The 23395-nt window shown below is 46.8% G+C and overlaps 1 protein-coding gene across 1 annotated transcript in view; it reads left to right on the forward strand.

The window, feature by feature from the left end:
* Positions 1–749: 749 nt before the first annotated feature.
* LOC104655156 (ephexin-1) overlaps positions 750–23395 on the forward strand; it is a 52083-nt gene continuing 29437 nt past the window's right edge. Inside the window, exons 1-3 of the mRNA XM_030917057.1 lie at positions 750–990; positions 1694–1836; positions 8290–8588. Coding sequence (XP_030772917.1) covers positions 884–990; positions 1694–1836; positions 8290–8588 — 549 coding nt within the window. The 5' untranslated portion in view covers positions 750–883. The remainder of the gene's footprint in view (positions 991–1693; positions 1837–8289; positions 8589–23395) is intronic.

The following is a 23395-nucleotide window of genomic DNA, read 5'->3' on the forward strand; positions in this document are numbered from 1 at the left end:
TTCTGATCCGCGAGCGTACTGACTGACCCAGCTAACGCGAAGGCGCAGAGTCCAGGAGTCCATGTCACCGGGCAGGGCAACCCGGCAGAGGTTTCGGACACTTGGTTTCTCCTCCTCTCGTGCCCCCAAACCCATCCCGGACCCGCCAGGGTCATGCGTGGCTGAGGGTGGCTCGTCGTGCGACCAGACTCCCCCGGGAAAGACCTCCGCGCTGGCCCCCTCCCCACCGAGAGGCTCAGGAGCGGCCTTGCAAGGAGCCCCTGAGACCCCAGTCTCCGCCTGGAGCAGAGACAAGACGGAGACCCCCTCCAGCGGGGACACATTCCCCGAGGCCGGGCTCGAAGCTTCAGAGCCGGTCAGCGACCTGCGACCCTGCGGGATACCGCAGGGGGTGCCCGGCGTGGGCAAGACGGAGGTCTGAGGGGACTGGGGGGCCGAGGGTGGCCTCGCCCGCCCCTTCCAGGCACGCCCGGCCGCGAGGTGGGAGCGGGCAGGCAAAGGCGCAGCTCCTGGGCCCCCACGGCTCTGCCCCTCTCCGGGTCGGGGCACGGCGGCGAGGGGGAGGAAGGCGCGCGCCCGCGGGAAGCCCCGACCCGCAGTCGGCGCCCACGGGGCCGGGTCCCGCCCAGCCCGGGCGCCCCCGCCACGCCGCCGCCCGGCCTCGCCCCCGCCCCCGCCGCGCGCGCCCCTCCCGCCTCCCCCGTTGCCGTGGCAACCCCGGGAGCCTCCAGGCGCGCGCGCCCGCGGGAGTGCTCGGCAGCGGTGGTGGCGGCGGCTGCAGCTCCGGTCGAGCCGGGCGCGCTGCGACCCCGCTCCGCAGCCCGCTTGTCGCCCCTGACTCGGCCCCCGACCAGGCCCCCGCACCCGCCCCGCCGCCGGCCCCATGGAGCTGCTGGCCGCTGCCTTCAGCGCCGCCTGCGCCGTGGACCACGACAGTTCCACCTCGGAAAGCGACGCGCGCGACTCGGCGGCGGGACACCTGCCCGGCAGGTGAGGACGGGCGCCCGTCCCGGCCCCGGCGCGCCGCCCCCGCGTGCCTCCTTACCAGCTTGCGCCCCGGGTCCCGGGCACCCCCTGCGAGGCCTATCCCCACTCCCCCGTCGCGGGCCCCCGCCGCCCCCGCTCCCACCCCCGGGCCTCGTCGGGCCCGTACCCCATCGGGTGGGTGATGAGCCCCGGCCCGGGCCCCTGGGACCCGGGTCCCTGCCCGGAGTCTCCTCCAGCGCCCTCGTCCCGGGCGCCCTGGTCGTGCGCGTCCCGCTCAGCATCCCCTTTCCGTGCCGCGTGGCCTGGGGACGGGAGGCTCAGAATCCGAAAGGGACCGGGAACCGAGTGACGGCGAGGGACACCGGGTGGCCTCCTGGCCGCGGGACCCGTCGGGCTGTCGGAGCGGCGCCGGAGAGTGGGCACGGTGCGCCAAGTTTCCACCGCCTGCCCGGGAGCTCCAAAACCATGGAGGTTTGGGCGGGCTGGTGTGGAAATGAATCACCCGGTCGCGCCCTGGTGCGGTGACAAAAAGGGCCTTTGGGGCCCGCCCGGCCGGGAGGGGCTGCGGCGGCTGTGGTCGCTGCCCCTGGACGGTCCTGGGTAAGGTCCCGCTGGCCAGCAGCCACCTGTGCGCACGCCCCTCGCGAGCCAGCCGAGGTGAATCCTCGCTTAAAAATAACCAGCCCCTGTCCTCCCTCTCTGGCAGCGAGTCGTCCTCCACCCCGGGAAATGGGGCCACGCCCGAGGAGTGGCCGGCCCTGGCCGACAGCCCCACCACGCTCACCGAGGCCCTGCGGATGATCCACCCCATTCCCGCCGACTCCTGGAGAAACCTCATTGAACAAATAGGTGGGTGTCTTCGCGGTAGCCGGGCTTTATTTGGGAAACGCGGGTCCCCGGAGGACTCTGAGGGTCCTCCTGCTCATGGGATGCCTTTGTGTTTCATACGAAGGAATGCCTCTGACATGGGTAAGGAAAGCTTTTGACATGTTTGGCTCTAAATTGTTCCGCAGGCAAAACTGCCGCATTTTAATAGCGCTGCACAAGGGGGCTTTAGCAAACATTTCTGTCCTGCTCTCTGCGGAGAGGTCTATTTACCCAGCTCTTGTCTGGTGGGAGGCCTCTCTGACCCCTTATCATTTCTGCCAGAAAGAAGGGGTGAAGCAGCGCTGTTGAGCTGTGTAGCGGGGAGGACTTCACTATCCCCCATCAGGGAAGACCTGGGAGCCAAACTGGCTGCTGGGAGCAGAGTTGGGCTAGAGGGGGCGGTGTGTGAAGGGGGTGGAGGGGTTCTGGGAAAAGCCGGGTGCGATTCAAGAAGAGGAGGCGGTGGCCAACTTTGCAGAGGGAAAGGAAAGGCGAAGCAGGGAGGAAGCAAGAGCCCCAGAGGCCCTTGGCTTAGGAAGGGAAGCCTCTCCAGGAATGCGGCCGGGAAGGGAAGCCGAGGCTCAGCCTGTGTGGTCCAACTGCTACATAACTGCACCTGAAGCGCTGTGAATAGGGAAAAAGTGGATTCAAATAGTGACCCAAGAACTTCAATACTTGCATTAAAAAAAATCACTAGTGACATCAAGCTAGTTCTCATGTCGTCACGAGAGGCACCCGTGAATGAATAATATAGGTTCCCTTACTCTGAAAATGGTTCCGGCTGCTTAGAAAGTCTTTTGGTTCTTCATTGTTGTCAGAGCAGCTGACAGTCTATCTGTTAAATAAAAATTCTAGGTTTGGAAAATTTCTCACTAAATGTATAATTACTGTCCTCCAGTCCCAAATGCTTGGACAGACACGATGTGTCTCCAGTGGGGAAGTGGAGCTTCCATCGCCACAGGAGACCCCGTGCTTGGGAGTCCTTTCCCGGGCAGCCCACTCTTCCCTAGCAGGGATCTTTCTAAACTGAGCCCGGAGAGGAGCTGAGCCCTTGCGAAGCTGAGGGGGTGGGGCGCACACTGCATGCTGTTAAGCCGCGCTGACTCCAGGAATTTTGTTCCCAGTGGGCCCCCTCCACGTGTCAGGCTGGGTGGTGATGGTGGTGCTGGTGGCGGCTTTTCTTTTTGGTTGCGGGGGGGATGGAGAAGGGCTGATCTGAAACTGATGCCAATTAGAAAATCCTTATTTTAAAACAAAGGCCCCTGACAACCCCTTTCTCCCAGCTCTGCCACACTGCCACATCTGACTTAGCATACACTGTAGACTTTGACCTCCACCCTCTTGAAAGGGCTCCTCTTCTGCTAAGATCAGTGTCATGACCAGGAAGAACATCCAGACTGGGGAGGAGATCGTGCCTCCCTTCTGCACTATGGGTGTGTGGAGCTATCTTTCTTGGAGACGGCTGAACCTGCTGGGCCGGTGGCAGAAGTCCGAAGCTGGCAGGCAGGGTCCCGAGCTCTAGTGCCTGGTCACTTGGGGCGTCACTGTGCTCAACTGGGAAGCAGCAGGGCCTCTGATGTTCCTCCCGCTACCTCCTGCAGGTGTCTGCTGCTGTCATGGTGAATGTCTTTTCCTGGCTCCTGGGCCTGACCCATAGTAGCTCAACAGATGTGTTGATTGACAGCCCAGGGCTGTCCCTGCCCTCTTCTCACCTCTGTCATAGACTTGAGGTCTGTGCTAAACAGATCCCTGCAACAGCCTAGCTGCCTTCAGCTCTGTGAGTTCAGCAATTATTTGCCAAGTGTTAGGAAAGGACGGCAGCTTCCTAAAGCTGATTAACGGGGAAGAAAAGTGGGAGTCTTCAGTTCCACTTGGAGGTAATTCCAAGTGCAAACCTTTACGGGTAAAGTTTATTTCCATTTAAAGTTGTGCCGACTAAACGTACAATATATAAAATAGGAAAGCATGATCTACTGACAGTACGTTGACTACAGAAATTTAATATGTTAGTATAGTTTCTCAGGTAAAGAAAACTTATTCGTTTTGTAATCTGAATTTAAGGCAAATAAAAATGAAAGGTTATGAGAAATGGTTACACACTGTATCAGGTAACTGTCTAACACCGTAACTCCAGAAACATTGGTGTCTAAATTTGTATTCTAAATACCCCAGAAAAAAGTATAAAGTTTTGAAAAGACTCTAAGGTTACTTGTATTGACAGTCTTTGGCTGCAGGTAACAATATCTAACAAAAAGTGATCTTAAACAACAAAAGTGTCCCATCTCAGTTAATGAGTCCAAAGGTAGGAAGTTCCAGAGTTGGTTCATTCAGCCAAGCAGTCACCTGGCTGCTTGTCTCCTCCAGGTGGGCCTTATGTTACAAGATGGCTGCCATAGCTCCAGGCATCACATCCTCAGGGAGCCATGTGTGAAACAGGAAGGGCAGTTTGTCTTCAAGTGTCTGTGGGGGAGGGACAGCTTTTTGACAAGCCTTTAGAAGATGTGCCCTTACTCTCCTTGGCCAGTATCTTAATCAGTTCCAGTTGCTGTAACAAGATACCATATACAGAATGGCTTATAAATAACAGAAGTTTATTTCTTACGGTTCTGGAGGCTAGGAAGTCCAAGATCATGGTGCCAACAGATTCAGCATCTGCTGAGGGCTGGCTCTCTCTGCTTCAAAAATGGTACCTTCTTTGGTGCATCCTCACAGGATGGAAGGGGCCAGGCAGCTCCCTTCCACCACTTTTTAAAAATTTATTTATTTATTTATTTTGGGGACGGAGCCTTGCTCTGTCACCCGAACTGGAGTACAGTAGTGCAATCTCGGCTCACTACAGCCTCCCCCTCCCGGGTTTAAGCGATTCTCCTACCTCAGCTTCCTGAGTAGCTGGGATTATAGGCGCCAGCCAAATACACCTAGCTAATTTTTGTATTTTTAGTAAAGATGGGGTTTCACCATGTTGGCCAGGCTGGTCTCAAACTCCTGACCTCGTGATCCACCCATCTCAGCCTCCCAAAGTGCTGGAATTACAGGCATGAGCCACTCTGCCTGGCCCTATCCACCTCTTTTATAAGGGAGGGCGTGAATCCCTCTCACAGAGGCAGTGCCCTCATGTCTTAGTCACTTTCCAAAGGCTCCACCTCTTAAAACTCTCACACTGGGTATTAGGTTCCAACGTATGAATCTAGAGGGACACCAGCACTCACACCACTGCAGCCAGGCTATGCCTCGTGCCTGTGTCTAACCCACCACTGGCAAGGGGCAAGGAACTATCCTAGGTTTTCGCTCTTTGGCCGAGGCTGGTGTGAAGTGGCACAATCTTGGTTCATTGCAATCTCCACCCCCTGGATTCAAGTGATTCTCCTGCCTCAGCCTCCCGAGTAGCTGGGATTACAGGCGCCTGCCACCACACCTGGCTAATTTTTGTATTTTTAGTAGAGATAGGATTTCTCCATGTTGCCCAGGCTGGTCTCGAAACTCCTGACCTCAAGTGATCTGCCCGCCTCAGCCTCCCAAAGTGCTAGGATTACAGGTGTGAGCCACTGCCCCCGGCCTTATAGTAGGTTTTGATCAATCAACCTTCACTCACTTCTCCGAGCACAGATTGGGTCAGCACCCAAACAGAAGCCCTCCCCTTACAACCGGGCAGAGGGGCACGAGGGGGTGCAGGAGAGGCAGTCAACAGCGTCTGCCATGAGGTGGCTTCAGAACTATTATTTTCAACCTAGCTACCCACAATGCTGATATTTTTGTCTTTGTTCAGCATATGTATCACAGTGAGATGTTCAAGATAGTATTCACCCATGATTTACCGACTATAGCACACATAAGACATATTTTTGAGCCTTCAAAAATATGCCAAGTGAGACACTTTTGTGAAGCTTGGAAACTGTTTTCTTTTTTTTTTTTTTTTTTTTGGTTTTGTTTTGTTTTTTTGAGACGAAGTTTCGCTGTTTTGCCCAGGCTAGTGTGAAGTGGCACGATCTCGGCCCACTGCACCCTCCACCGCCTGGGTTCAAGCTATTCTCCTGCCATAGCCTCCTGAGTAGCTGGGATTATAGGTGCCTGCCACCACACCCAGCTAATTTTTGTGTTTTTAGTAGAGACGGAGTTTTGCCATGTTAGCCAGGCTGGTCTCGAACTCCTGACTTCAAGTGATCCATCCGCCTCAGCCTCCCAAAGTGCTGGGATTGCAGGCATGAACCACCACACCCAGCCTTGGAAACCGCATTTTTAAAAGGTGTTTAACAAGTAGTTGAGTACCTACTATGTAGGAGACACTGCACTATGCACTGAAAAGTGAATCCAAGTCAACCCGTGAAACCTGGTTTCTTTAAACCTCTGTAACCACAGTGTCAGAATCACAGGATGGTGATAGCCTGACGTCGCAACAGTCGGCCTACCTTAGGCTCATTATTGAACTGATGTGGGTGGTGACGTCAGACCTGTCTTTATAGATCTTGAGTCAGGGTTGCATTTAGCTTAGAGTTGGATTTTCTTTTTTATTCCTTTGTCGAATCAACTCCATGTTGTATCCGGCTGGGTTGCATCATTGGCAAAGCATGGGCTTTTAGCTTGCTGAAGTGGATGCTCTGGTTACCTTGGCAGAGAGGCTTTGTAATTTGGAGTTACAGACCCTGGAAACCAAGTCATTTAATTCATAGGGCCGCCTTATTAGGTTCCTGTTCATGAATATAATTTCTCCAGCCTCATTCAGGATTTTGAAGGTGGTCTGTTTTTCTTTTCTTCCTTTTTCTACAGTTTAGATATGTTTAACAATTAAAGAAGGAATAATAGCTAACAGTTGTACTGCGTTGTAAGAGCAAGTGCTTATCAAGTGCTATATTCATCCATATTGCAACTTTCTGGGAATCATCTTTGTCTCATAGTTGCACATATCGAGGGGCCTCGGCCACTGTCCCAAGGGCCAGACCAGGACATCCTGATACCCACAAGGCCTCCACCTGGGTGCCTGGGTACATCTCGATGCTCACCACCCTGACGCCACCCTCAGCCAGACCCTCATCTGCTCCAGTGAGGCCTCTGGTCTCTGCTGCCTCACTGGTCACCTGAATGTTATGCATGGCCCAGGGCCTGTCCTGTATCTTGTAACTGTCCCCGAATCAGGCACTTGGCTTCATCCCCTTCCCAGTCCTTCAGTGCAGGCCTCCATCCTGGCTCTCCCAGGGAGCTGCTGCAGCCGGTTTCTCCCAGTCTATGCTTCTAAAATGTAGACAGGACCAGGCACAGGGGTTCAGGTCTAATCCAGCACCATGGGAGGCTGAGGGGAGAGGTGTTCAAGACCAGGAACTAAGGCTTGAGGCCAGAAATTCAAGATCAGCCTGGGTAACATAGCAAGTCCTCATCTCTACCAAAAAATAAAAAAGAGGAAAAAACTAGCTGGCCATGGTGGCAAACACCTGTAGTCCTAGCTACTCAGGAGGCCGAGGCAGGAGAATCACTGGAGCCCAGGAGATGGAGCCTGCAGTGAGCTATGATTGCACTACTGCCCTCCAGCCTGGGTGACAGAGTGAGGCCCGATCTCAAAATAAATAAATTTTAAAACAATAACATGTAGAACAGAGTGTTTTTGCTCTGTCTAGCCCTTGCCCTCGGGCTAGACTCCTGCCTCTGTGGCACTGTGGACAAGACCTTGGGGTCTGACCCCTTTCCTCCCAGCCTGCAGCAGGCAGGATTACCCCTCACCGTCCCGCCCAGCCATGGCAACCCCCAACCCTGACATGGCTGCCTGTGCGGAGAGGAAGTCCCTGTGTCCCAAGGCCAGGACATCGGAAATGGGGTTATCCCTTTGGAGGTGCTTCATTTGCTCTGATTCAGCTGCACTCCCAAATCTACCTGAGAGACTGGAAAGCATTCATTGCAAGTACAGTTGGTCAGTGAAGTCTGCAGCTGTGAAAGCAAAAAGGGAATGTTTCCCTTTTTAAATCATAAGATTGATAAAACGCTGATTTTTCCTTCAAAATGAGAATTTACAGCTACCCCCACTGCACAAATGGATATTCCTGAGTTTGAATATTGAAGCATTTAGGGCTACAGAAATTACCCTGCTGGGATAATGAGACACGGTTGGGACATTCCCATCAACTTGGTGGTGGACACATCAGGTTCTAGGTTCTTGTTTGCCGTGTGTGTGTGGGGAAAGCATATATTGGATTTTGAGTCCATTCGGGCATTTCTTTATGTGTTGGGAAAAAACATAAGCATGCTGGTCTTTCCCAAGAAATGAAGACGATGGCAGTGTATCCCGTGGCCTGGAGCCTGCCGCTGAGACAGGTGCAGGGCTGGCTTGCACTGTGTATTCCTGGACACAGCAGCCACCCTTGATAAGAACATGAAGCCTTGACTTAGGGATTTGGAATGATTGTCATCTGAGATCTTTTCCTTTTCTTTTTTACAACTCTTTGATTTCAGGGCTCCTGTATCAGGAATACCGAGATAAATCGACTCTCCAAGAAATTGAAACCAGGAGGCAACAGGACGCAGAAATAGAAGACAATACCAATGGGTCCCTGGCCAGTGAGGACACCCCAGAGGAGGAAGAGGAAGAGGAGGAGGAGGAGCCGGCCAGCCCACCAGAGAGGAAGGCTCTGCCCCAGATCTGCCTGCTCAGTAACCCTCACTCAAGGTTCAACCTCTGGCAGGATCTCCCTGAGATCCGGAGCAGCGGGGTGCTTGAGATCCTACAGCCTGAGGAGATTAAGCTGCAAGAGGTAACAAGCGCCGAGGGGTGGGGGCTCCCCCACAGCACACAGGGGTGGCCCTCACTGCTGGGGGTGAGGCTTCCTCTAGGGGGTGAGGTGCCCTAGCTGGTTCACCAGAGGAATCGTCAACAGGGTTGTCCATCTAGAACGTGTACAAAAATAAACATGGTTTTACAGGCAGCAAGAGACACCCAGTTACCTTCTAGGATAGCTCACCCCCAATATTGAGCATCTGAAGCATTGCTGTCTGATCACAGTTTTTCCACCCTTCGTTATCGTCGTTGCATATTTCCGTCACGCGTGAATGCCACGGCACTAGGCAATGCTGAGCTCACTGTGACTGTGCCATAGCTGCAGTGATCTGTGGTTGACGGAGGTCTGCCATATCTCTTTGCGTTCACTATCTTATCCCACCACTTTCTTTTGGGACTGTCTGAACTTTGGATGAATGGGGTCTCTGAAGGAGGTCCCTCAGCTTGCCCAGCTGCTCCTGAAATGCTACAGAAATCTGGGATTCATGTCTCTGGCCCCTTCATTTGATGGTTCAGGTGGACTTCAGTGACTGTCAATTAGGCTGAGGCAAAATCGTTGAGTTGCCTGATGGTTTGTTGCTAGCAGGGAGAAATAATCAATTAAAAACAGTAACAAATGAATAAGAAATTTAAGTGTTTGTTTTAGCAGAACAAAGATCATTTGAGTATTAAGGGAAAATTTGTGGTATAGAGAAACAAGCGTATGGTCAGGAGTAACAGGAAGAATGGTGGAGAGAAATTGTGAATATACAAGTTCGTGTTAATTGTGAAATTTAAAAAGTGGGCACAGAAGGGAACAACAAAAGAAGAGATTTGGTTTTTATAAGCACTTGGTCCACCTAGTTCCATCATCTGTGTCCTCTTCCGCTCCGTCTCACCCCCACCACACTCACCTGCATTCCTGAGCACACTCACATGCTTGTCCAAGCTCACCCTTGTGCTTGTTTCTTGTGGCAGCTGTGTCTCCAAAAGTCCTGCCTTTCCCTACCCACCGATTACTCCTGTGCTAGATTCTACAGAAACATTTGCTCTTGTTTATTTAAAACATGAAACAGTAGCCTATATACGCGATTAATGACCAAAACTGTGAATTGTTCCTGACCAGCATCATATACCTGAGACTTGGGTTTTACGATGAATGGAGTTGCTACTAGGGAAGGCTTGATAAAAGTGGATTTTTGAAGGGCCACCTAGGCTTCACCTGGGTGTCATGCCCGGTAGAGTATGGAAAATGTTTAGACTTTGGCATCCTTCCTAACTTGTGAGCAGTGATTTGTAAATGGCTGCATCGATTTATTTTTAGTAAAACTTCTAATGTAAAACTTAGAAACAAGACTGGGTGTGGTGACTCACGCCTGTAATCCCAGCACTTTGGGAGGCTGAGGCTGGTGGATCACGAGGTCATGAGTTCGAGACCAGCCTGGCCAAGATGGTGAAACCCTGTCTCCATTAAAAATACAAAAGTTAGCTGGGCACGGTGGCAGGCGCCTGTAACCGCAGCACTTTGGGAGGTCGAGGCTGGTGGATCACAAGGTCAGGAGTTCGAAACCAGCCTGGCCAAGATGGTGAAACCCCGTCTCTACTAAAAATACAAAAGTTAGACAGGCGTGGTGGCAGGCGCTTGTAATCCCAGCTACTCGGGAGGCTGAGGCAGGAGAATCTCTTGAACTCGGAGGCGGAGGTTGCAGTGAGCCGAGATTGCGCCTCTGCACTCTAGCCTGGGTGACACAGCAAGACTCCATCTCAAAAAAAATAAAAGCTTAGAAATAAATCCTAGTAGAACTTAAACACATGTTAGAAACCTTTTACAACATAAGCAAAGCTGAAAGCAGAGAAAAGGCCCTTGTCACAAATGGAGAGCAAACAGTGAAGAAGCATGAAAAACAAACAGCACCAAATTAGTGGCAAATTTAACAGCAAACAAATCCATTACAACAATACATGCGAACAGCTTAAACTCCTCCATTAAAGGACAGAAATTCTTCAACTGAAGCTCGGTGTGGTGGCTGACACCTGTAATCCCAGCACTTTCGGAGGCCGGGGTGGGAGATCACCTGAGGTTAGGAGTTCAAGACCACTCTGGCCAACATGGCAAAACCACAGCTCTACAAAAATATAAAAATTAGCCAGGTGGGCCAGGCACGGTGGCTCATGCCTATAATCCCAGAACTTTGGGAGGCCGAGGTGGGTGGATCACTTGAGGTCAGGAGTTCAAGACCAGCCTGGCAAATGTCGTGAAACACCATATTTACTAAAAATACAAAAATAAGCCTGGTGTGGTGTGCCCGCCTATAGTCCCAGCTACTCTACTCAGGAGGCTGAGGCAGGAGAATCCCTTGAACCCAGGAGGCAGAGGTTGCAGTGAGCCAATATCACACACCTGCACTCCAACCTGGGCCATAAAGTGAGGCTCTGTCTCAAAAAAAAAAAAAAAAAAATTAGCCGGGCATAGTATCGGGTGCCTGTAATCCCAGCTACTCAGGAGGCTGAGGCAGGAGAATCGTTTGAACCCAAGACGTGGAGAGGTTGCAGTGCACCGAGATGGTGTCACTGCCCTCTGGCCTGGGTGACAGAGCAAGACTCTGTCTCGAAAAAAATAAAAATAAAGAAATTATCCAATTGATTAGAAATCTAAACCCATTATATTATCAGACAGAGTAGAGTTCAGGGCAAGAAAAATTACCCAAGTGAACAGAGTCATCTTGTTTTGTCATCTTATTCATCTACTAAAAATACAAAAAATTAGCCAGGTATGGTGGCGGGTCCCTGTAGTTCCAGCTACGCGGGAGGCTGAGGCAGGAGAATCACTTGAACCTAGGAGGCGGAGGTTGCAGTGAGCCAAGATCGCACCATTGCACTCCAGCCCGAGCAACAATGCAAGACTCTGTCTCAGAAGAAAAAAAAAAATAAGTTTTGCAATGAAATACATGAATCCTCTGTGTATTTTCATTGTTTAAAAAAATATAAACTGCAAATGTGTCCAGCCCGTTTCTTGGATCATGGGTTTTCCCTGGAGGACCAGCTTTATCTATTTTGTCTCTCCTGATTAGACACAGCCATAATGCACCGTTTAATTTTGGAGTTTAGACACCTATGCAGACTAAGGGCAAAATCCTCATAGATTTTTACAGTGTTTTACACTTCTTTTAGTTTCAGCACATTCTGTAGCAGCTTGGTTTTGGTGATAGTTTTTTAGCAACTTGCCTTTCCTGGACTCTTCAGAGCTTTCAGCTCAGTTTTCATTAAAACAACTCCCTTTCCACTGAGAATTCATTGGTTTTTATCATTAAATGATACAACTGCATCGCAGTTGCCACTGGGTTGAGTAAGTTTGAGGAATGCAAATGACAGTGGGTGCATCCTCGCCAGATGGGGAGAGAGGCAGGCAGGTAGCCTCTGCCCTGAGCGCCTGGGAGGTAGCAGAGTACGGGGTATTCAGCCAGTGAGTTGAGTAGAGGTTGCTCAGGAGAGTGTGTGTGTGCGAACATCTCTGTGCACGTCTGAGACCAGCTGTAGCCTGGAAGTGGAACTGCTCGTCCTGAATGAAGTGCATTTTAAATGGTGATGGACTCTGCCCAATTGCCATTCAAAAAGGCAGTACAAGTGTCACGTTGCTACCAGTGGTGCAAGAGAGGCTATTTGCAGGCACCTTCCCTAGCCCTGCTGTCAAACTTCTAACCTGTTGGGTGAAACATTGTATCTTGTCTTACCCTGCCCTCCTTGATGACTTGTAAATTTGAGCATCTTTTCTTTTTTCTTTTCTTTTTTTTTTTTGAGATGGAGTCTCACTCTGTCGCCCGGGCTGGAGTGCAGTGGCCAGATCTCAGCTCACTGCAAGCTCCGCCTCCCGGGTTCACGCCATTCTCCTGCCTCAGCCTCCCCAGTAGCTGGGACTACAGGTGCCCGTCACCTCGCCTGGCTAGTTTTTTTGTATTTTTTAGTAGAGACGAGGTTTCACCATGTTAGCCAGGATGGTCTCCATCACCTGACCTCGTGATCTGCCCGTCTCGGACTCCCAAAGTGCTGGGATTACAGGCTTGAGCCACCGCGCCCGGCATCTTTTCACATGTTTATTGGCTGTATCCATTTCTTTATCTATCAGTGCCTGTTATCTTTTCCCCCTTTTCTATTGGGTTCTTTACATTTATCTTCTTGATTTGTAGTAGCTTTTTATACATTCTGGATATTCTTTTCCTTTTTTTTAGATTTTCAAATGTTTTCTCCTGCATGATAATATAAGGGACGCAATTTATGCACAGAGTCACTGGTGCCCAACTGCCTAGGTTTCTCAGCTCAGCTGCTTCTTAGCTGTATGACCTTATGCAAATTACTTAACTTCTCTGTGCCTTATCTGTAAGATGGGAATCCTAGTACCTACTTCTCAGGCTTGTGCAGATTGAATAAATAACACAGATAAGGAGCTGAAGGCAGTGCGCAGCAAAAAGCTGACATTATCAAGGGCTTATGTGCCCTCTCACTTGGTCCACGGCATCTTCTTTTTGGATAAAAATCTCTTTTCCATTTTGATAGCAAATCTGTCAGTACTTTTATTCATTTAAACCTAATCTTCAGATATTGTGTCTTATGATTAGAAAGGCTATTCCCAAGAGGTACACTTTGCAGTGAAAAGGTAATAGCTGGGAAGTGTTATGAACTGGACAAAAAAATAGAGCAGAAGGCCAGGCCCAGCGGCTCATGCCTGTAATCCCTGCACTTTGGGAGGCCAAGGCAGGTAGATCACCTGAGGTCAGGAGTTCGAGACCAGCCTGGTCAATGTGGTAAAACCCTGTCTCTACTAAAAGTACAAAAATTAGCCAGGCGTGGTGGTGTGTGCCTGTAGTCCCAGCTACTTGGGAGGCTGAGGCAAGAGAATCGCTTGAACCTGGGAAGCAGAAGTTGCAGTGAGCCGAGATAACGCTACTGCACTCCAGCCTGGGCAACAGAATGAGACTCCACCGCCCCCACCAAAAAAAAAAAAGCAGAATCTGTCAGAAACAAGAGGATACGTTGCCATGCACATTCCACTTTCTTACAGGAGTGGGACAGAGCAGGGAGATGGGGAATCAGAAAGAAATAATTAGGTTGGTTGAAAAGATTTGTACTGAACTTTATACTCTCTGGAACTGCCCTGCCCGCTCTGGCAGCCACTAGCCACACGTGGCTGCTGAGCACATGTGGTGAGTCCAGTTGACTTGCAGTGTGTGTGTAAAATGCACAACAAATTCCAAAGAATAGAAAGAATCAAAAGAGATAAATACAAAATTAAATGAACTTCTGAGATGCCAGCTTGAGACACCGGGAAAACACACAACAAACCGAAGGAGAACAGAGAGGACAGAGATCCAAGAAGATACCGTGCAAAAGTCTTGATAAGATAGAAAACAGATGAATGATTTTCTAGGAAAATATAAGCTACTAACAATGGAATCAAAAGTAAAAATTTTAAATACGCAAAAATATACCAGTAACCCCAAAAAATCACCTACAGGAAAGATGTTGTACCCAGAGGACTCATATTCAAATCCCACAAGAGTCTGGTGTTACTTAGGCTGGCCTGCAGCAGAGCTCTCCGGTGGAATTCCCTGCCATGATGGAAATGTTCCTTTTTTTTTTGAGACAGTCTTGCTCTGTAGCCCAGGCTGGAGAGCAATGGCATGATCTCGGCTTGCTGCAGCCTCTGCTTCCCAGGCTCAAGTGATTCTTCTGCCTCAGCCTCCTGAGTAGCTGGGATTACAGGTGTGCACCACCACACCCGTCTAATTTTTGTATTTTTAGTAGAGAAGGGGTTTCACCATGTTGCTTAGGCTGGTGTTGAACTCCTCACCTCGTGATCTTCCCACCTCGGCCTCCCAAAGTGCTGAGATTACAGGCTTGAGCCACTGCGCCTGGCCTTTTTTTTTTTTTTTTTTGAGACAGAAGTTCACTTTTGTTGCCCAGGCTGGAGTGCAATGGCTCTATCTCAGCTCACCGCAACCTCCGCCTCCCAGGCTCAAGCGATTCTCCTGCCTTAACCTCCCGAGTAGCTGGGATTACAGGCATGCGCCACCATGCCCGACTAATTTTGTATTTTTAGTAGAGATGGGGTTTCTCCATGTTGCTCAGGCTGGTCTTGAACTCCCAACCTCAGGTGATGCCCCGGCCTTGGCCTCCCAAAGTGCTGGGATTACAGGCATGAGCCACTACACCTGGGCAGAAATGTTCTTTTGTATTTTATTTTTATTATTAGTGTTTTTTGAGACAGTCTCACTCTGTCACCCAGGCTGGAGTGCAGTGGCACAATCTTGGCTTGCTGTAACCTCAGCCTCCTGGGTTCAAGCGATTCTCATGCCTCAGCCTCCAGAGTGGCTGAGACTACAGGTGCACACCACTACGCAAGGCTAATTTTTCTATTTTTGGTAGAGATAGGGTTTTGCCTTGTTGACCAGGCTGATCTCAAACTCCTGAGCTCAAGTAATCTGCCTGTCTCAGCCTCCCAAAGTGCTGAGACAGGTGTGAGACACCATGCCTGGCAATGATGGAATGTTCTACATCATGTCTCCAATAGTCACTAGCTCCATGTGGCTACCGAGCCTTTGCAACTGGTCAGTGCAACTAAGGAACCGAATGTTTAATTCCACCCAGTTTAAACAAACATCAGTTGCTACTGTATTGATCAGCATTAAGTCTAGAGCAGAGATCATCAAACTTTCTGTTAAAGGGCCAGATAAAAAATGCGTCAGGCTTTGTGGACCATACTGTCTGTCAAAACTACTCAGCTCTGTCGTTGTGGTGTGACAGCAGCTATAGACACTGTTGTGGTGTGACAGCAGCTATAGACACTATGTAAAGGAATGAGTGTGGCTGTGTTCCAGTAAAACTTTATTTACAAATACAAGTGGTCAGCCCATGGGCTGTAGTTTGCCAACCCCTGGTCTAAAGCATGGAAATGAGAGAAATACACAAATTATTTGAACATAGTATAATATTGATAACCAAATCTGAAAATTAGAGTACAAACACGTACAAAATTATTTTATTTTATTTTATTTTTATTTTTTGAGATGGAGTCTTACTATGTCGCCCAGACTGGAGTGCAGTGGCAGGATCTCAGCTCACTGCAACCTCTGCCTCCCAGGTTCAAGCGATTCTCCTGCCTCAGCCTCCCGAGTAACTGGGATTACAGGCGTGTGCCACCACGCCTGGCTAATTTTTTGTGTTTTTAGTAGAAGCAGGATTTCACCTTTTTAGCCAAGATTATCTCAATCTCCTGACCTCGTGATCTGCCTGCCTCAGGCCTCCCAAAGTGCTGGGATTACAGGCGTGAGTCACCACACCCGGTTACAAAATTATTTTAATCCACAATAATAATAGAAGAGTATATTAATAGTCAATATACAGTCAAGAACACTGTTCTCTCAGTAATCAACAGAACTGGGAGACATAAAATCAGTAAGGTTACAGAAGAATGGGCCACCATCAACCAAACGGAATAAACATTCCTAGAACACTCTACCCAACAGCAGCAGAATACACATTATTTCCAAGTGCAAATAGAACTGTCACCAAGGTAAAGCATAACTCTCCTTAACGTATTTGAAAGAACTGAAGTCATAGAAAGTATGTTCTCTGACCCTAATGGAATTACACTAGAAATCAGTAACAAAGATAACAGAAAATCTCCAAACACTTGGAAATTAACACACTTCTCAATAATCCCTGCGTCAAGGAGGAAGTTGCAAGGAGAGTTATAAATATTTTGAAATGACTGAAAATGAATCTGCAACATACCAGAGTTGGTGGGAGGCAGTAAAAGCAATGTTTTGAAGCAGATTTATAACATTATACTTACTTAGGAATGCAGGTAGCTTTCAAAACAATAACCTAAGCTTTCACATTAAGAAACTGGGCTGGGGAAAGGGTAAAACCAAAGCAAGTGGAAGGAAATAAATAATACATATAAGAGCAAGAATCAACAACATGGAACATTTTTCAAAATATAGAGAAAATCAGTGAAACCAAAATTGAACTCTTTGAAAAGATGAATAAAGTTAATAAATCTCTATCAAGATTGACCAAAAAGAAGAAGATATAAATGACCAATATCAGAAACGAAAAAGGAGACATGATGAGTCCTCGAGACATTTAAAGGGTAATAAGGAAATATTATAAACAATTCTACACACATAAATTTGGCAACTTCAATGAAAGAGACCAATGTCCCAAACTAAAAGCTACCAAAACTCACCCCAAATGAAATAAATAACCTGAATAGTCTTGTAACTATTAAAGAAATTGACTTCTTATGTAAAATCTTTCAAAATATGCAATCTCTAGGCCCATAAGGTTACACTGGTGAATTCTATCAACCATTTAAAGTAGAAAATAGTATCAGTTTTCCCCATTCTTTTCCAAAATATGGAAGAAGGAATGCTTCCCAACTTTTTAGAAGACCAGCATCACCTTATAGAAAAATCAGAGAAAGACAGTATAAGAACAGTAAACTACAAACCTATATTCCTCATGAATGTTTATTTTTAAATTCTCAGTAAAAAATAATAGCAATTCAGGCCGGGCGCAGTGGCTCAAGCCTGTAATCCCAGCACTTTGGGAGGCCGAGATGGGCGGATCACGAGGTCAGGAGATCGAGACCATCCTGGCTAACTCGGTGAAACCCCATCCCTACTAAAAAATACAAAAAACTAGCCGGGCGAGGTGGCGGGCACCTGTAGTCCCAGCTACTCGGGAGGCTGAGGCAGGAGAATGGCGTGAACCCGGGAGGCAGAGCTTGCAGTGAGCTGAGATCCGGCCACTGTACTCCAGCCTGGGCGACAGAGCAAGACTCCGTCTCAAAAAAAAAAAAAAAAAAAAAATAGCAATTCAAATCCAGCAATGTATAAAAAGAGCAATATGGCGTGACTGAGTGGAGTTCATCCTGGGAGTGCAAGGTTAGTTAAATATTTGAAAATCAATCAATGTAACCCACCATATTAACAGTCTAAAGAAGAAAAAAAAAACGAACTGCATGGTTACTCCAACAATTGATGCTGGAAAAGCATTTGACAAAATTCAGTATTCAGCCATCATTAAAATTTTCAGCAAAGGAAGAAAACAAGGGAAATTCCTGGACCTAATAAGGAACATCTACCAAAAACCTAGGGCAAACCTCATACTTAATGGTGAAGGACTGAATGCTTTTCCCCTAAGATTAGGAACAAGGGAAGGCTGTCTGTTCCTTCACCGCTCCCATTCCTATTCAACATCATTGTGAAAATCCTAGCCAGTGCAGTAAGGCAAGAAAAAGAAATAAAAGGCATATAGATTGGAAAGGAATAAGTAAAACTGCCCCAGTCACAGATGAGTTGTTTACTTGAAAAATCCCAAAGAATCTACCACAAAAACCTCTTAGAACTAATAGAGATTTTTAGCAAGATTGCTGGATATGAGGCCAACATACAAATATCAGTCATATCTCTGTATTCTAGCAGTGAACAATTAGAAACTGAAATTCAAATTCTCATACCATTTACAATAGCTGCTCCCAAAATGAAATAGTTAGGCATAAATCTAATGAAACATGTACAGGATCTGTGTGCTGAAAACCGCAAATCAGTGAGGAGAGAAATCAAATAAAATGTAAATAAATCAAGAGACAAACTGTTCATGGATTGAAAGATTCAACATAGTAAAGATGTGAATTCTCTTCCCATATTGATCTATACATTCAATGCAACTCAGTCAAAATCTCAGTATTTTCTCTGGTCATAGACAAAATTATCCTAAAATTTATCAGAAAAGGCAAGATAACTAGAATAGCCCTGAACAGTTTTGAAAAATAATAAAGCTGAAGGGGTCATACTGTCTGATTTTAAGACAACTAACAAGTTTACAGTAGTCAAGGCAGTGGGGTATTCATGAAATTACAGACACATAGATCAGTGGAATAGAATAGAAAGTTCAGAAATAAACCCACACAAATATGGCTGATTGATTTTTGGCAAAAGGACAAAAGCAAATTAATGGAAAAAAGACAGTCTTTTCAACAAATATTGAACATTGATGCTGGAACCATTGGATACATATGTGAAAAAACATTAACCTCAACTTAAACCTCATGCCTCATACAAAAATTAACTCAAAATGGATCATGGATCTACATGTAAAATGCAAAACTTTAAAACTTTTAGAGGAAAACATAGGAGATACCTTTATAACCTGAGGTTAAACAAAAAAATTGATCAATTGGTCTTGATCAAAGTTAAAAACTTTTGCTCTGCAAAAGACACTTAAGAGAATGAAAAGAGAAGCTACAGATGGGGAGGAAATATTTGCGAATTACTTAACTGATAAAGGACTTGCATCCGGAATACACAGAAGAACTTGAAACTCACAGTAAAAAAACAACAATCCAGTTTAAAAATGGGCAAAAGACTTAAACAGATGCTTCACCAAAAGAGATATACAGAAGGCAAGTAAGTGCTACACACTTGCTTACAAAAAGCTTTAAAATCAGGGTAGTCCCAAGTGCTGGTGTGCACACACAGCATACATTGCTGGAACTCTCCTACATGGCTGGTGAGGTCACAAAATGGTGCAGCCACTATGAGAGTTGGTGGTTTCTTACCGAGTTAAACATGCATTTATCATACTACCAAACAGCCCTGCCCTGTAGCAGCATCTCATCAGTGGCCCTGTTGACTTTGGGGCTGGATAATTCTCTGTTGCAGGGGCTGTCTTGTGTGTCATGGGATGTCTAGCACAGGGGTCCCCAATCCCCACCCCCATTACCCCCCCGCCTTCCCCCCTCACCGTACAGCAGGAGGTGAGTGGCAGGTGAGCAACCAAAGCTTCGTCTATATTTACGGCTATATTTCTCATAGGAGTGCGAACCCTACTGTGAACTGCACATGCGAGGGATCTAGGTTGTGTGCTCCTTATGAGACTCTAATTGCACCTTATGAAAATCTAATACCTGATGATCTGAGGTGGAACAGTTTCATCCAGCCCCCTCCGACCCCTGGTCTGTGGAAGAATTGTCTTTCACAAAACCAGTCCCTGATGTTAAAAAAATTGGGGACCATTGGTCTAGCAGCATCCTTGGCCACTACTCACTAGATGCAATCCTCCCCCCAGTTGTGACAAGCAAAATTGTCTCTAAACTTAGCTGAGTGTCCCCTGGAGACCAAAATTGCTCCTGGTTGGGAATCACTGCTCTAGAGAAATAGTAACTTACGTTCACAGAAAAACGTGTACATGAATGCATGCTTGTAATCACCGAAGACTGGAAACGAGCCAAAGGTCCTTCAACAGATAGAGAGAAAATAAACCAGTACATCCATATGGTGGTGTGTACCACGCAATAAAAAGGATGAAGCTACTGATAGGCGACAACATCGACGTTTCTCAAAGGCATCTTGTTGAGCAAAAGAATCGAGAAAGGTTCCACACTGTGTGGTTCCATTTCTATGACATTCTGAAAGAGACCACACTAGTGGCAGAAAACAGATCTTGTTGGCAAAGAGTGGTTGCCAGGAGTGAAGGATGCGGGGAGTGTGGCAAGATGGGATGGTTGCCCAGGGGTTAGGTGTTGGGGGAACATGGGGAGATGGGATGGTTGCCCAAGGGTTAGGTGTGGGGGGAGCGTGGGGAGACGGGATGGCTGAGTGGGTTGTGGGGAGTGTTGGAACTGTTGAGCATCCTGATTATATTGTGGGTTACACAAACCTGCAGATATGTTAGAATTCATAGAACTGTACAACCCCCAAAAGTCCACTTTTTACTGCATGATAATTTTATCATGCAGTAAAACATCAAAAAGATTGAATATCTTCCATTTTATTGTATTTGACCTAACAAAATAAGTATTACCCCCTCCAAAAAAAATTAAAACGCAGACCTATCTTGCCATGAATTAAGGTTTAAAAAAAAAAATCACATAAAACATAAGCAAATCAAATCTGGAGATAGATTAAATGAATAATATACATTAAGCAAGGATGAATTAATGCAAAGATAGTTTAATATTTAGATATTTGGGGCCAAAATTTCATACTGATAGACCAGAGGAGGAAAATACATGGATCTTCAAAGAGGATGGAAAAGAAAGGAGTACACTATTGCCATCTAGATAAAACTCAGAGGGATACTTTCTTGAGATTTACAAAGAAAATTTCAAATTTATAGCTAAAATCATACATAATAAAAAATTGTTGGTGGCAATAAAGGCAAGACGCAGTGCCTACTAACACGATTCAGTGTTGCCCTGGAAGCTCTGTCCAAGGTAGTGAGATGAGGAAAGGAGTAGGAGAGAAAGCCAGAAAGAAGGAATGTCTTTATCTACCATTATCTGCCAGTTATGGTTTCCTACTTAAAAAACCCGACAGAATCAAATAAAAGTACCAGACCTGGTAAGGCAGTTCCAGGAAGTGCTGGTTGTAAGATAAACATGCAAAAATTAGTTGTTTTCATATACATCAGCAAAACCCAGATATCAGTCTGTTAGAAAGCTCTGTCAATAAGAAAAACACGAGTACCCAGGCCGGGCACGGTGGCTCAAGCCTGTAATCCCAGCACTTTGGGAGGCCGAGGCGGGTGGATCACGAGGTCAGGAGATTGAGACCATCCTGGCTAACATGGTGAAACCCCGTCTCTACTAAAAATACAAAAAAAAAAAAAAAACTAGCTGGGCGTGGTGGTGGGCGCCTGTAGTCCCAGCTACTCGGAGGCTGAGGCGGGAGAATGGCGTGAACCCAGGAGGCGGAGCTTGCAGTGAGCCGAGATCGCGCCACTGCACTCCAGCCTGGGCGACACAGCGAGACTCCGTCTCAAAAAAAAAAAACTGGGCAAAGCAATTCACATTTTAAAAGTACAAATGGGTCAGATGAGAATATGTCCTGGCAATGAAAAAAAAAAAAAAAAAAAAAAAACAAGAACAAAAGCAAAAAAAGTACAAATGGTGCAGAGTATAGTGGCTCATGCTTATAATCCCAGCACTTTGGGAGGCTGAGGTAGGAGGAGTGGTTTTAGCCCAGGAGTTGGAGACCAGCCTGGGCAACATTGCAAGACCCTATCTCCACAAAAATAAATAAATAAATAAAATTTTAATATAAATGGCCAATGAGTACATGAAAAAAGAAAGAAAAATCAAACTCACTAACAGTCATAGAAATATAAACTTAAGCAGCATTGAGGTACCATCTTCTGCTTCTCAAAATGACAAGAGACTTAAATATATATATTTAAAACTTAGTGTTGAGGGATTCTAAATGAGCACTTTCAAACACAGCCAATAAGAAGAGTATATTTGTATCAAAACCCCAGTAATAGTATATTTGCTTACTTTCTAGTGCTTCTATTTCTAGAAATTTATCTTGCAAAAAAATCCGACATGTGTATACATATTTATTAGCATGTTCATCACAGCAAAAAGTTACAGGAAGAATAAGGAGAAGAAACCTATATGCCCAATGTCAGGGGGATTGTTTAGTAAGATGATACACAGTTGTTTAAAGATGCAAACATTGTATTTATTTTATTTTTTATTTTTTTTGTGACTGAGTCTCACTCTATTGTCCAGACTGGAGTGCAGTGGTGCGATCTCGGCTCACTGAAGCCTCCGCCTCCTGGGTTCAAGCGATTCTCCTGCCTCAGCCTTGTGAGTAGCTGGGATTATAAGCACTCACCACAACACCTGGCTAATGTTTTGTATTTTTGGTAGAGATGGAATTTCACCATGTTGGCCAGGCTGGTGTCGAACTCTTGACCTCAGGTGATCTCCTGCCTCGGCCCCCCAGATTGCTGAGATTACAGGCGTGAGCCACTGTGCCCGGCCCAAAGAGGCAAACATTTAAAAACGTGTTTTTAAAAAATGAATAACGTGAATGTTCAAGATATATAAAGTTTTTTAAAAAGCAAAATAGAACATTTCATCTATAGAGAGAAGGTGTAGAAAATAAAGATTTTTTTACTTTCTTTTATGCATGTTTGCAAATTCCAGTTAATCAGATGTAGATTTTTAAAAATAAATGAGGATGACCGAACTGATGCGCAATCCAGTCACATTTCGTAGTGAATAATGTGAGCACGCGGGCTTCAGCGTGTCAGTCTGATTTTTTATCGTCTGACTTTTTATGTTAAAGACGTTTCATGTGCTTCTCTTTTGTTAATATCTGATAATGGACACAAAACCGGGATCTTCAGATTGCATGTTCCAAATCAGTGACTTCTGTGTCAGATCTTTTTTTTCAGTCTATTTATCAAAGCAAGACGGGCAACTTGGACTGCCAGCACAATCTGTTGTCAGGAACTCTCCTCTTTTTCTTCAGCTACAAAAGCAGCAGGTCGCGCTGAATGACTGTTCACACAAGGAAAACACCGTACAGTGATGGCCTTTTGGTAGGCTTAATCAGTCAGGGGAGCCAGGATTTCAGAGCAAAATACTATAGTGTGTTTCCCTCCTTTTAAAGTAAAAATTATCTAGTTGAAATGGGAAAGAGTTCCCGTGTAGGACTTTTTCAGTTTATTAATAGTTTGTTGTTGCTGTCGTTGTTGTTTGTTTGTTTATTTAGAGACGAGGTCTCACTCTGTGGCCCAGGCGGGAGTGCAGTGGTGTGATCACAGCTCACTGAAGCCTTGAACTCCTGGGCTCAAGTGATTCTCCTGCCTCAGCCTTTCAAGTAACTGGGACTACAGGTGTGCACCACCACCACCCCAGGCTAACTTTTAAAATTTTTTTGAAGAGATGGGGTCTTGCTGTGTTGCCCAGGCTATTCTTGAACTCCTGGGCTCAAGCAATCCTCCTGCCTCAGC

This window comes from Rhinopithecus roxellana, chromosome 14, assembly GCF_007565055.1.
Source record: "Rhinopithecus roxellana isolate Shanxi Qingling chromosome 14, ASM756505v1, whole genome shotgun sequence".
NCBI classification, from domain to species: Eukaryota; Metazoa; Chordata; class Mammalia; order Primates; family Cercopithecidae; genus Rhinopithecus; species Rhinopithecus roxellana.